The sequence below is a fragment of the Amphibalanus amphitrite genome, unplaced genomic scaffold (assembly GCF_019059575.1).
Source record: "Amphibalanus amphitrite isolate SeventyFive unplaced genomic scaffold, NRLGWU_Aamphi_draft 000016F_arrow, whole genome shotgun sequence".
Taxonomy (NCBI): Eukaryota; Metazoa; Arthropoda; class Thecostraca; order Balanomorpha; family Balanidae; genus Amphibalanus; species Amphibalanus amphitrite.
This window is the reverse complement of record NW_024881512.1, coordinates 830380-843212: the sequence shown is the minus strand read 5'-3', so window position 1 is coordinate 843212 and position 12833 is coordinate 830380. Positions and strand designations below refer to the sequence as shown.

Below are 12833 nucleotides of genomic sequence, written 5' to 3'. Positions count from 1 at the left end.
GTCAATGTTTTGGGAGTGGGGCGAGCCGGCGGAGAATTACCGATTATCCGATACAAACGACGCATCACGGAGGTGTGCCGGGGTTACGGCAGAAAGCGAGGGCAGCGACACCTATCGACATTGCTAGAACCGTGACTTTCAATTCAGATGGTAGGTGGCCAAATATCGCAGAGTTGACTGAGCTCTCAGCCTTGTGACGCGAGCCTAAAACGTTGTTTTTGTCCAACGATATTGACAAATACGCATCCGAATAGCATGGGAGTCACAATTTTCCGTATAACACCTTCCCCACCATGTAGTGCAGCCTACTCGGCGTGTCTCCCTCTTCAGCCCCGCCCCAGGCGTCACCTTCCCCCGGCGCGGGGCCCACCTGCCTCGTCTCTCAGACCGCCTGCAGCCGGTGTCCCGGCGGCGCCGGCTGGCCGTAGGTGACCTGCACTAGCCGACAGCTGGCCAACAGCGTGGCCAGCGGCCGCAGCAGGGCGTCCAGCGCCTCGCCCAGCGGCCGGCCGAGCAGCGCCAGCGCGGCCAGCGCGTTGGCCAGCAGCGCGGCGGCCGGCAACAGCAGGGAGTCGTGCAGCGTGACGGCGGCCGGCTTCAGCAGGTGGTCGCCGAGCAGCTGAAGTGGCCCCAGTGCCACAGGGCGGACCACCGTCTCCAGCACACACCTGAGACAGGGCAGGGCCAGAGGGTACCGTCAGAGCCGAGAGAGTGGTCAGAGAGCACTGTCAGTGTTCCTACGCCATTTATAGCGCCATCGAGTAAGCAGCGTTCTTAAAATTCTAGCTAATATTAACAAGTTGAACGTAAATAACAAAACAATTACTGACTCAATATCACACGGCTCAATGTCGAAAGGTATCACTCCAAAAAGTGAGAATACATTCTCACCCAGACCCGTCTCACCTGGTGAGTGCGAAGAAGAACGTGGTGACGACCAGCACGGGCACGGAGGCGACCCAGAGCACCTCTGACCACATCCTCATCAGGCTGCGGTGCGACAGACGGCCGTAGCGGCTCTGCAGCGCGGACGGGTTACGGTCCCCCGAGCGCAGCACACTGCCGGGGTGAGGTAACGGTACCGGTCACAGGGCTGGGTTGATGGCAGGCCAGCAGACTTATATGTTAGGTGGACTGAATATACATGTTTGGAAATGAGCTATGGGTCGCCTGAGATCGCTCGATATTGAAAATGCAACAGCAAACGTTCAAAAATGAGAATTTCAATCTCAGCAAATGATCACCAGTCGGGGTCCGCAAATTCCCAGTAAATTTGAGGGCGATCAGCATTACCGATACAGGAAAAGAGCACATCCAACTGACCCTCAACCGCAGCATTAATCGTCCCTATCGACATGCTGACCTGATCTCGGGCTGTGAGAACTGGCAGCTGGAGACCGCCACGGCCATTGCGGCCGTCCCGTCCCCCTCCCCCTCCACCAGGGGAGAGTCCGGGCCCGAGGAACGCGGGACCAGCGGTCCGTCCAGCGGGACCGGCTTCTCTCCGCGGTCCAGAGCCGCTGAGTTTTGTCGGACCACGCCCGGAGAGCCGATAGGCTTCAGAGCGATATCAGCTGAGGAGGGAATGACATACTCGTTCATAAGCTATTTCAAAAGCAGAGGAATTAACATTATAGCAAAGCAGAAATGATCAATAGCGAGTAAAAATAGCGTCCTATGGTGAAAAGGTAAAGCAGTTAATACATAATTTGACGGCGTGTTTCAGGAGAAGTGCCGGTTACCCACTGTCAGATCCATGGATTGGCGGTGTCGGAGGCTGGATGGGCCGAGTCAGCGGGATCTGAGGCTGGATAGACTGGATCGGAGACCGGTTAGACTGGATTGGAGGGATCGGTCGGCCGAAGAACGGATCGGCGTCGCGAACCACCCGATCTAGCCAGAAACTATCTGAAATGGCAGCATTTTCGGATAAGATAAACGAATAAGATCAGCAAGGGCAAGTAAAAGTAAATTTCAAGGAAAGTAAGAAAGGCGAGCCTGAGCAATAGTCATACGAGTTACGATAAAATGCATTATGAGAAACAAAGCCGAGATGAGACAATACATTTCGTCCAAAGTTGGACGAATTCCAGGCATCACACATCTGCATTTGATAAGTTTAAATCTAACCGTAGCTGGCGGCGGCCCTTAGAGCCGTGGTCTCGTCTGTGTGCAGCAGGCGGAGCGGCTGGGCCGAGCGCGGACGGGGACTGGGACACAGCTCCGCAGCCGCCGCTGCAGCTGGTAGGTACGGATCGGAAAGGACCGGATGGGAGGCGGACAGACGTCAGGTCAGAGTGCGCGTAATATGACGCACGGGAGGACACAGAGAAGTCACCGCATAAGTTAAGATATTGTGCGAACAGAGACATGAACAGAGACATGGACAAAGACAAGATACGTACGACCAGAGGCAAGACGACACAAAATTCGCCCGGACAGCGCGCCCACCTGTTCCGGCCGAGTCCGGAGTCGGTCCGTCGGTCTGGGACGGCGGCACGGAGTACTCGGCTCGCTGCTGGCGGCCCGGCGGACGCGGCTTCTGACGAGCGGCCGACCTCTGGCTGCCTTCCGTCTCCGCGCTGCGGGCAGGGGGGGGGGTGTCATCTACCCGCACCGTGTCTAGTAACGCTCCGATAGAGTAACGCTCTTAGTGAGTCCCGGAGCTGCGAGTCACCGGAACCGGTACATCTTACCACGAGCCGGAGCCTTTACCACGAGAGATGTTGAAGCGGTTCGAACCGATTTTACGGCTCAACTGGTCTGTTTTTCTTATTACCAATCATGCAACAAATAGCGAATCGTATCATTATGTCTGAGAGACTCACCGAAAGTTATAGGGTGGCTGTTCCTCAGCGTTGCTCCGCTCGGCGGCCTTCTGGTGCTGCCCCCTCTGCTCTGGATGCCTGCGGCCCTCTGCCTGTGAGTCTGTCCCATGTCTCTCCTTGGGCCTGGGCTGATGTCCGCCACCTCTGGGTGACACAACAGGAGCGCGGCCGTCTCCCCTGGGTGCCTGCTCTCGGTCCTGCCTCCGGCAGGTACGCTGGGAGTCCCTCGGTCGCCTGCCATCCCCAAGGTCCTCTTGTGATGATTCTCTGCTATCAACTTGTTCATGCTGTTGCCTAACATTCCCTGGAATGGAGAAGTGAGGTGCTACCATATTTCATTTGTATGAATGTTCCTTTGCAATTGCAAAAAGGCATAACAGAAAAAATATGTAAGAGATACATATACTGCAAGTATCCAATGGCTAATACCATGCCTGTCCAAACAACTATTGAAATACTACTGACCATTTGGCTTCTTCATTAAAGGTTGCATTCTGGGAGGTGCTGGGGACACGTCTGGCTCACTATCCCAGTCAGACTCATCATCCATGGTTTGTTTTTAACCTGGGAAACATGAAGCATTGTAAGCTCATGCAGTATGCAAGCAATACCATATGCAATAATAGTGGTTTATCTCAGACTGCCTAGCCCTAGACACCCACTGGCCATTGGGCGGACTTCGTACATGCGATACCTTGCACAACACAGACCAGTAAAACCCACACTATGCAGCTTGACTGGAACGGACGTAAAACCCAAGTGGCCTATCAAAATTTTGTACTTCTAAGTAAGTAAGTAAGTAAGTAAGTAAGTTATATCAGATGTTCAGGCAGATGTTTTATGCACTCTGGTTTATATAGTCTCGGTAAAAGCTAGTAAATGCCATACAAATACGTATAAATAACACGACCAATGCCTTTCATCATCAGAGAAACTAAAAAGCCACAATAACTTTGACTTTATTGTAAAATGTTAACTGAAGCATGACAGTAATGCTTACCACGATGACTAAGTGAATAAGTCAGCATGAGCAGAAAATACTAAATTTTAGATTATGATTATTTCTGAGATCCAGATGAGCAAGGCGGAAGGAGGAATGTTGTTTTGTATTTGAAGCGCAGGTTTCATTGTCAAAACTACAGATATCCTTCAGTGAAAGTTTTCATGCTTGATTTGTTTGAATTAAGGAAAAAGTGTCCTTCAATAAGTATATGGCTATTGTATCGATTTATTGAAAGCCTTAGGGTCAAGTGAGAATGGTTAAAAATCATATTTTAGGTATCAGCTTATTTTTGCATCAGTTTAGGCCAAAAGAAAGTAAACAACGCTGCCGACAAATATGACGCAGTTTTGTTGAACTTTATCCTTATTTTTAACACAATATGACGTCATTGTTGATTATTTGCACGAATCATAGGCGAGTTTTGTTAACTTTGACGTCATATTATTTTATTTTATTTACAAAAAGAGGAGATATTCTCACTCATGTGCGATTTCTGTTGCCGGGGTCTTTTACGCCCGAACTTGTACACCGCAAGGTATTTTTCGATAATATGTCTTGTATTGTGTGATTTTCACTTGCCGTATTTCTTATGACTGTTTTTTTTCAGAATCTTTAGTGCTGTTTGATATCAGGATGGTTCCATTTCGATCCCTTTTTCGCTTTGATTGTGAACTTTCTCTCGCTGCCATATGCTGTTTGATTCCATGCTTGATTCCATGTTTGATTCCATGAAGCAAAAAGGAAGATTGCAAAGAAACACCGTGCTTGGAATGCCTACATGAGGGCAGAGAGGTTAAAGCTACCAGAGTTGGAAAGGTATAGAAAGAAATACATCAAGGCAAGAAAAAAGGCTCATTATGGTCTACGTAACATCAAAGCAAAGCACGAAGAAAAACTTTTTCATCAGATCAAAACTAATCCCAAGCTGTTTTATGCGTACTGTAACTCCAAAAACAAAGTTCGAGAGCCAGTAGGGCAAGTTACCAAGGCAGACGGAACCCCATCATCAACATACGAAGAAACTGCCGCTGCCCTAAACCAACACTTCAAGAATGTGTTCACGTTAGAAGATGACTCTGACTTGATTTACGCCAACGAATTCTTCTCCTCACTGTCAGACGAGCAAATGTGTCCTTTCACCCACTGTTGGCATCCAGATGTACCCGAATTACATTCAGTTGAAATGCCTCTTCAACATATCATCAAGCTACTGAAAGAGCTTAAGTCCTACAAGTCACCAGGGCCAGATGATCTTCACCCACGTCTCCTAGCTGAACTCGCAGAAAATGTAGCAGTACCTTTGAGGATCATATTCAAAAACTCGATGGACACTGGACATGTCCCTCGTCTATGGAAAATGGCATACGTCACAGCAGTCCATAAGAAGGGATCAAGAACTGAAGCCCAAAACTACCGCCCAATTAGTTTAACCTGCATATGCAGTAAAGTGATGGAAAGAATCGTCAATGAACAAATAATGAGTCATATTTTGCAGAACAACATTTTGAACCCACGCCAACACGGATTTGTTTCCGGAAGGTCGTGTTTAACAAACCTCCTCTCCACTTTGGAAGACTGCAGCCGCAGCCTTGATGAAAAGGTACCTACAGACATTGTCTATCTAGACTTTGCAAAAGCTTTTGACACCGTACCACATGCAAGACTTTGTCATAAATTATACCGATCAGGGATTGGCGGTCAGCTGCTTAACTGGCTTGAAGACTTCCTCTACGATAGGAAACAGAGAGTTGTAGTCAATGGATCCCACTCAAGCTGGGCAAAGGTGGCAAGTGGCGTCCCACAGGGCTCAGTGATCGGTCCCACCCTGTTCCTTCTGTTTATTAATGACATGCCGGATCAAATAGTTAGCCAGGTGCAAATTTTTGCTGATGACAGTAAAATCTACCGACACATCAAGTCACATGAAGATGTGGAGCGCTTGCAAGGGGATCTCCAAGAGATTGAGCACTGGTCTCGTCAATGGAAACTATGCTGCAATGCTTCTAAGCGCCAGACCCTTCGAATCGGCACCAAACAAATTATGTCCGACAGACCAGTCTACATGCTCGGTGGTACTAAGCTGGAGAACACCAACGAACAAAGAGACCTGGGTGTTATTGTTGACTCCTCGCTCGAGTTCAACAAACATATCAACAAATGCACCCAACGAGCATATGCCAGTTGGGGCATGGTAAGGAGAACCTTTGAAAAGCTGAGGCCGGCAATGTTTAATCTCACATACAAAACATTTGTTCGCCCTCACATTGAATTCTGTCCCCAAGTGTGGTCTCCATATAAGAAATATAATATCAAGAAGATTGAAACAGTTCAAAGAGCAGCTACAAGAAGAGTTGTGGGACTGCAAGGGTTAAATTATCCAGAGCGGCTGAGACAGCTTAAGCTTACCACCCTAGAAGAGAGAAGAGAACGGGGAGACTTACTTGAGACCCACAAAATCCTCCATCAGCTCCACGAGTGTGACCTCACCCAATTATTTAACGTTAGAAACCGAACAGAGCGAGATTACCTCAAACTGTACAAGCCCCACCACCGGACGTTGAAGAGAGGAAGATTTTTCTCACAAAGAGTTATAAATAAATGGAATTTGTTAAGCTCTCACACCAAGATGGCAAAAACATCTAACCAATTTAAGTCAAGATACGACAAACATCGGGCAGACAGACAAGACTGACCCAAGAGAAATCAAACTGATGTAGAAAAACGCGTGATTCAAAAAAGAAATGGGCTACAACATAGACCTCGACGTCTTCTTCCAGAGCCCAAACAACCTTGATTCTTGATTCTTCTTGATTCTTGTACTGAGGCTTCTAGGACTACTAATTATAATTGAAGTCGATTCACCCATCGGCCGATGGGAGTGACTAGTTCACCCATTTTTACATCATTGACTTTCCGTTTTACATCCCGCACTCGTCACTCGTGTCAGTGCTTGCTCACTGCTCTGCACTATTGCACAGCAAGCAGGAAACTAAAGGTAGGCAAATAAAATTTGGCTTACTAGGTACAACTTAGATGAAAAGTTAGATTATCCCAGAAAGAATTTGTGATGTCAAAAGTGCATCTTTTTCATCAATGTATTTCAGTTTGAATGTGATGGTCTGACAGGCCTGTCAGTATACCTAACAGAATGGATATTGTCTGAGTTTGTTGGGTACAGTAAAGTTTTGGCAGTTGCTTTCTCCAGGGTCAGTTGCACAGAATCATTGATATGATTGCGTAGGGCCGCTGGTTCCGTATAGCAATTAGCAAACTCCAATCTGAATATCTTCTTACCTTGAGTCCTGAGTCTGAGTCTATCACTGAGTATATCACCTGGCCCTGCTTTGAGTCTATGCTGATAAATCTCTGACATCTATGTGATCTGTATGCGAAAATATGACCCGTCTCTCCGCCAGGTGTGACATCGGGCAGCCATGTCGAAGCGGCGCGGAGAGGAGGAGGGCAGCAAGCTCACCCGTATCGCCGTGGTCAACAGCGACCGCTGCAAGCCCAAGCGATGTCGCCAGGAGTGTAAGCGCTCGTGCCCCGTGGTGCGCATGGGCAAGCTGTGTATCGAGGTGACGCCCAACGACAAGATCGCCACCATCTCCGAGGAGCTGTGCATCGGCTGCGGTATTTGCATCAAGGTGAGGTGGTCGGCGGAACGCTGATCGAGCGATGTCGGCCGGTCGGATCGAATCGCTGCTTCCGGTGACGGGACTAGAATTCATGCCCAGAGATTGCGCCTATAGATGAACTATGAGGTGAATTTCTTGTATTGCCGTGGGTTGGTAGAGGGCTCGATATTATTTCATGTGGATTGTGTCCAATTTTAACCAGCGGTAAAACGAAAAGGTAATATTATCAAGATCAAAATTTACCGACGTGAGACACCTGTTGTTACATCTCGATCTGAGATCACCTTTTCCGCCGACAGAAATGTCCGTTCGACGCCATCAACATCATCAACCTGCCGAGTAACCTGGAGAAGGAGACGACGCACCGGTACTCGCAGAACTCGTTCAAGCTGCACCGGCTGCCGATCCCGCGGCCCGGCGAGGTGCTCGGACTGGTCGGAACGAACGGCATCGGAAAGTCCACCGCGCTCAAAATCCTGGCCGGAAAACAGAAACCCAACCTGGGACGATACAGCGTGAGTGGGAGGTCAGGGAGAGTGTGCAATTGGAGGGAGGGATGGGGGAGGGGTGTGCCGGTTAGGTGAAAGAGGACTGGCTCCGCCCGGTTCGGGTTTTCGGGGCAGCGGTAACTTCAGATTATGTCGATGCTGATTGCTGGATTTCCGCTAAGTTTGACTTACGTAGATGGCTCGTTTACGTGTATATTGTCGATTACGTGTATCGATTTCTGTCGCCATAAGTTGTTGAATTGACGCTGTAGCTAAATTATTTACAGGGTGGTTCATCGTGGATAGGTACACGTTGTATTTGTCATGGCTATCCACGGCATTCCTTTTTAGCAATGTGTACCTCTTAAACTACCGTAGGGAGTTATTGATTTCCCTCTCTTCCTTTGACGCAGGACCCGCCGGACTGGACGGACATCCTGACGCATTTCCGCGGCTCGGAGCTGCAGAACTACTTCACCAAGATCCTCGAGGACGACCTCAAGGCCATCATCAAGCCGCAGTACGTGGACCAGATCCCCAAGGCGGTGCGCGGCTCGGTGCAGCAGCTGCTCGACAAGAAGGACGAGATGCTGAACCAGGTCGAGGTCTGCAAGGCGCTGGGTGAGACCGGACGGGTGGGTGCAGTGGACATGGGTTAGAATGGGTCGTTTTAACTGTTAGTTTAGCTGGAACGGGGCTAGGAAATGAAAGTACCAATACGGGCCGGGAGAATACGAATTCGATAGTTTGGTAACGCTGCATGTGCCAGGCAGCTAGTCGGGGCCGAATAGAAACTTACTGAGCGCAGTAGTGTTGGCATGACGAGATGAATCTCCCAGAGTAGGAATCCGTGCTGTTTTGGTTCAGAAAGTCACGACGTTCGCCACGTTTCGCCCACTACTCGGGCGTGATTCGTTAATTACCACCACCTGTCCCATCACCGTGAGTGGCGTACGGAATGGTTCAGTCACGCCGGTCACGCCGCCCGCCGGCCGTCCTGTCCCCACGGAGCTCTGGTTTACCTGCCGTCAACACCCTCCGGGCTGGATGACGTTCCATGACTAACAGTTTTACTCGCCTGCGCAATACCATCCGCGCTGGCTGCATTCGGTATCCTTCAAGCCCACATTATTAAGCTTTAGCTTACAGGTTCTAGCCCTCTCCATCTGCCCTAGTTGAGTCTTCATAACCACTAGCCTTTTTATCTTTCTCGCTAATCCTCTCCCTCCATCCGTTTCAGACCTGAACAACGTGCGGGCGCGAAATGTTGAGAACCTCTCTGGTGGAGAGCTGCAGCGGTTCGCCTGCGCCATCGTGTGCATCCAGCGCGCGGACATCTTCATGTTCGACGAGCCCTCCTCCTACCTGGACGTGCGGCAGCGTCTGCGCTGCGCCATCACCATCAGAAACCTGGTCGACGAGAGAAAGTGAGAGCGCTGGGAACGGGATCGGGAAAGAGAGAGGGACGGGGTGGCGTGGTGAGCTGATGGGAGACTGTGGTTTGAAACCGCAGGCCCCAAGACCGCTATTATGGTCGGGTTTCTCAAGAAGCGCGGTGTCTGAAGCTGCTTTGTTCTGTCAAAGCCATGGTATCAGATAACTGTATGATGTAAATAGTGCGTCTTTTGCATTGTATCGTTCAGGCTATGTAGCTGCTGACAATTACTGAACTCCAGCCCTCATGTGTCAGCCTCAAGTCCATTATCTAAACTGCGTCTATCTCCTCTTCGAAGACTGCCTGCAACAGCTAACATCTCGTCTCCCGCCAGATATGTGATTGTGGTGGAGCACGATCTGTCGGTGCTGGACTACCTCTCCGACTTCATCTGCGTGCTGTACGGCAAGCCGGGCGTCTACGGCGTGGTGACGATGCCCTTCTCGGTCCGCGAAGGCATCAACATCTTCCTGGACGGCCACGTGCCGACCGAGAACCTGCGGTTCAGGGACGAGTCACTCGTCTTCAAGGTCTCCGAGTCGGCCATGGAAGAGGAGGTGAGGGGTTGGGAGAGTCTGGGGTAAGCTGGAGGCAGGACGTCGTTTTATTCAAAAGTACTTTTTGGTTTGAAAGTTTGGACGATCTTCATATGGCAGAACCACGCTAATTGAAGCTTGATCCGTGCATGCGAAGCGTCTATAAGATGTATTGTCGCATTTCATCCCACTCGACAGTCGGCAACTACGCTGTTAATACACAAACTCCCATTTGTTCCCACGCACTCCCCAGATCAAGCGTATGGCGCGCTACACATACCCGGACATGCGGAAAAAGATGGGCGACTTCGAGCTGAAGGTGCACGCCGGAGACTTCACCGACTCCGAGATCCTGGTCATGCTGGGAGAGAACGGCACCGGCAAGACGACCTTCATCCGGATGATGGCCGGTCGGTTGGCGCCTGACGAGGGAGCCGCTGATGTGCCTCAGATGAACATTAGCTACAAGCCGCAGAAGATCTCGCCGAAGTCGACGGGCACGGTGCGCCAGCTGCTGCACGAGAAGATCCGGGACGCCTACGTACACCCGCAGGTGAGATGGAGGGGGGAGAGCGGTGAGTAGGAATAGGATAGAGAGAACTATCAGTGGCGATAGACGTTCTAGGAAGGAAATTGGGGGAGGTACATCAATTATCTATCCGCTGGTCGCTGGTTATTTACGCATTATCGCATCAGTTGACTCGTTCTTTGACCGACGGTCTCATCACACATATGACTCCCATTTTTGCTTGCGTCACAGTTCTAACTCTGAGAGTTGTAGCTTTGTATTTACTTCTAATGGTTCATCAAGTTTTTTTTTGTACACCAAGCTGTCTGGTGATCTTAAACTTTGGTGTCTTGTCCGTCCTCCACTCAGTTCAATGAACGGCCTCTCACCCGTCTTCCCCTCGACAGTTCGTAACAGACGTGATGAAGCCGCTGAAGATCGAGGACATCATCGACCAGGAGGTGCCGAATCTCTCCGGAGGCGAGCTGCAGCGCGTGGCCATCGCGCTCTGCCTCGGAAAGCCGGCCGACGTGTACCTGATCGACGAGCCGTCCGCCTACCTAGACTCGGAGCAGCGTCTGGTCGCCGCCAAGGTCATCAAGAGGTCAGTGTTACCGAGGGCAGTTACAGAACAGAATGAGATGGAGCGGGAAGTGATGATGGTGGGAGATTGAGGGGTAGGCGCAAAGGATCATTGTCAGTGGAACGGGAGAATGCTGCCACCGTCGGTTTTATGCAATCCTATCACGAGTGGTTTGTCTTCCAGACCGCTTGTTTCTTCGGATAGTTTTACGGACGATGTAGGTAGGCGCTTCGGTAACGTCCCGGTGCTGCTGTCGAGGGGCTGAGTGCGTGGAAGACGCTTAAGTTGCATAGAGTTAAAGGATCAATGAAAGAAAATTGCAAGCTGTCTTGCCGTCTGCTTGCCGATTCTCTGACCCAATTTCCGTTTTGTCAGATTTATCCTGCACGCTAAGAAGACGGGTTTCGTGGTGGAGCACGATTTTATCATGGCGACGTACCTGGCGGATCGCGTCATTGTCTTTGAGGGCGAGCCGTCCATCTCGACCGAAGCCAACGCACCACAGGTAACACCGCGGAGTTACGTACACCCCGCGGAGGTACTGACACTCGGTGCAGGGAGTGAAGGGTCGGATGCCCAGACACTGATAATGAATTTGGAACCCTATATCGATACACTAGGCAGGTGACAGCGATGACTTACGAAATCTAGATTAGGCGCTCGATTCTTGTAATTCATCATCATCCTATGGTCTGAACTGAATGAAAAATGTTCTTTGTCCTTTCGTGTTTGTAGTTAGCAGTAATTGTCTAGCGTATTTTGAAGGTCACAGATTGGCCATAATCCCATCTGTTATTCGGCCGGCGTGGATCCGACCTCACTTAAAAATTGAGCTACGTTATTACATTTCAGTGTTTCCGTTCCAACGTTATGCCGTAACCTTCCTATCAGCGTCTCCCCCATCAACCGTCTAACACCGACGCATGCCATTCTCAGACGCTGCTGGCGGGTATGAACAAGTTCCTGTCGCAACTGGAGATTACCTTCCGAAGGGACCCCAACAACTACCGACCGCGGATAAACAAGCTCAACTCCGTGAAGGTACGGCGAGTAATTATATTCTGTGACGCAGTTCACAGTACTCGGAAGGCAATGGATACCGGCCGGTGTGTGTTGACGTGTGTTTGGAGGGGGTTTGCGCTGTTACAGCTGTTGAGTCAGGTTAATGGTAATCAAAGGCAGCCTAGTGTGGTTACGTATGCGTATTAGCCTAATCAATTCCGTTTGACCGGAATGCCTTTGACGTCATATCCTTCGTCATATCCTTTGGGCTCGCATATCAAAAGGTATTACGGTCACACCGTTACATAACTGAGCTAGCGACACAGAGCTGCCGGCTTCCAAACATTGTGTCATCGAATACTAGCATCCCACAATAATAAGCACCGCTGAATGAACATGAACATCCCATTAGATATGTGTTTGAGCCCCTCTCATCTTTGTCTTGCTGTCGGGTGTATATTCCTGACGGGATTGGTGACATCCGTCCGTTTTTGGCCGCGCCAGGACACGGAACAGAAGAAGGGAGGCAACTACTTCTTCCTGGAAGATTAGGCGGCCGCTCCGCGCCGCCGAGGGCTGTGTTAGCGCCGGCCGGCCGGGCCGCCGCCGCCCACCCCTGCTGAGCTGGGCTGAGGAGCCCACCGCTGCCGAGCCGGGCTTCTGAAGCCCGGCCGCCGCCGGGACGGTGAGAGAGCTCTATATCGCCCGACGCGCGAGACAATACATGGGCACAGGGGACGGTTTGTATGTGTGGTGGCGAGGTGGAATCGAGTCAGGAAGCGTAGAAAACCGCAAATCATCGGCGACTGGAG

The 12833-nt window shown here is 50.4% G+C and overlaps 2 protein-coding genes across 6 annotated transcripts; one reads left to right on the top strand and one right to left on the bottom strand.

Moving 5' to 3' along the window:
• Positions 1-345: 345 nt before the first annotated feature.
• On the bottom strand, positions 346-3923 carry LOC122387254 (actin cytoskeleton-regulatory complex protein pan1-like). Of its 2 annotated transcripts, none has more exons than XM_043377316.1 (7): positions 3829-3923; positions 3294-3392; positions 2829-3132; positions 2452-2582; positions 1364-1574; positions 907-1059; positions 346-668 (listed from the first exon to the last, which is right to left on the bottom strand). In XM_043377316.1, exons 2-7 carry the CDS (start codon positions 3376-3378, stop codon positions 383-385), a joined length of 1170 nt encoding a protein of 389 aa, XP_043233251.1. In that variant the 5' UTR covers positions 3379-3392; positions 3829-3923; the 3' UTR covers positions 346-382. The 2 variants fall into 2 exon arrangements, with proteins under 2 accessions (XP_043233251.1, XP_043233258.1); XM_043377323.1 differs by having other exon boundaries at positions 1364-1571.
• A 62-nt stretch (positions 3924-3985) lies between these two features.
• Positions 3986-12759, top strand: LOC122387237 (ATP-binding cassette sub-family E member 1-like). 4 transcript variants are annotated; one of them, XM_043377303.1, is made up of 11 exons: positions 3986-4003; positions 7248-7478; positions 7769-7984; positions 8371-8578; positions 9198-9384; positions 9727-9949; positions 10182-10481; positions 10844-11040; positions 11395-11524; positions 11956-12060; positions 12526-12759. In XM_043377303.1, exons 2-11 carry the CDS (start codon positions 7266-7268, stop codon positions 12571-12573), a joined length of 1827 nt encoding a protein of 608 aa, XP_043233238.1. In that variant the 5' UTR covers positions 3986-4003; positions 7248-7265; the 3' UTR covers positions 12574-12759. The 4 variants fall into 4 exon arrangements, with proteins under 4 accessions (XP_043233238.1, XP_043233222.1, XP_043233230.1 ...); XM_043377287.1 differs by lacking the exon at positions 3986-4003 and adding an exon at positions 4312-4366; XM_043377295.1 differs by lacking the exon at positions 3986-4003 and adding an exon at positions 4380-4395.
• The last annotated feature ends 74 nt before the right edge of the window (positions 12760-12833 follow it).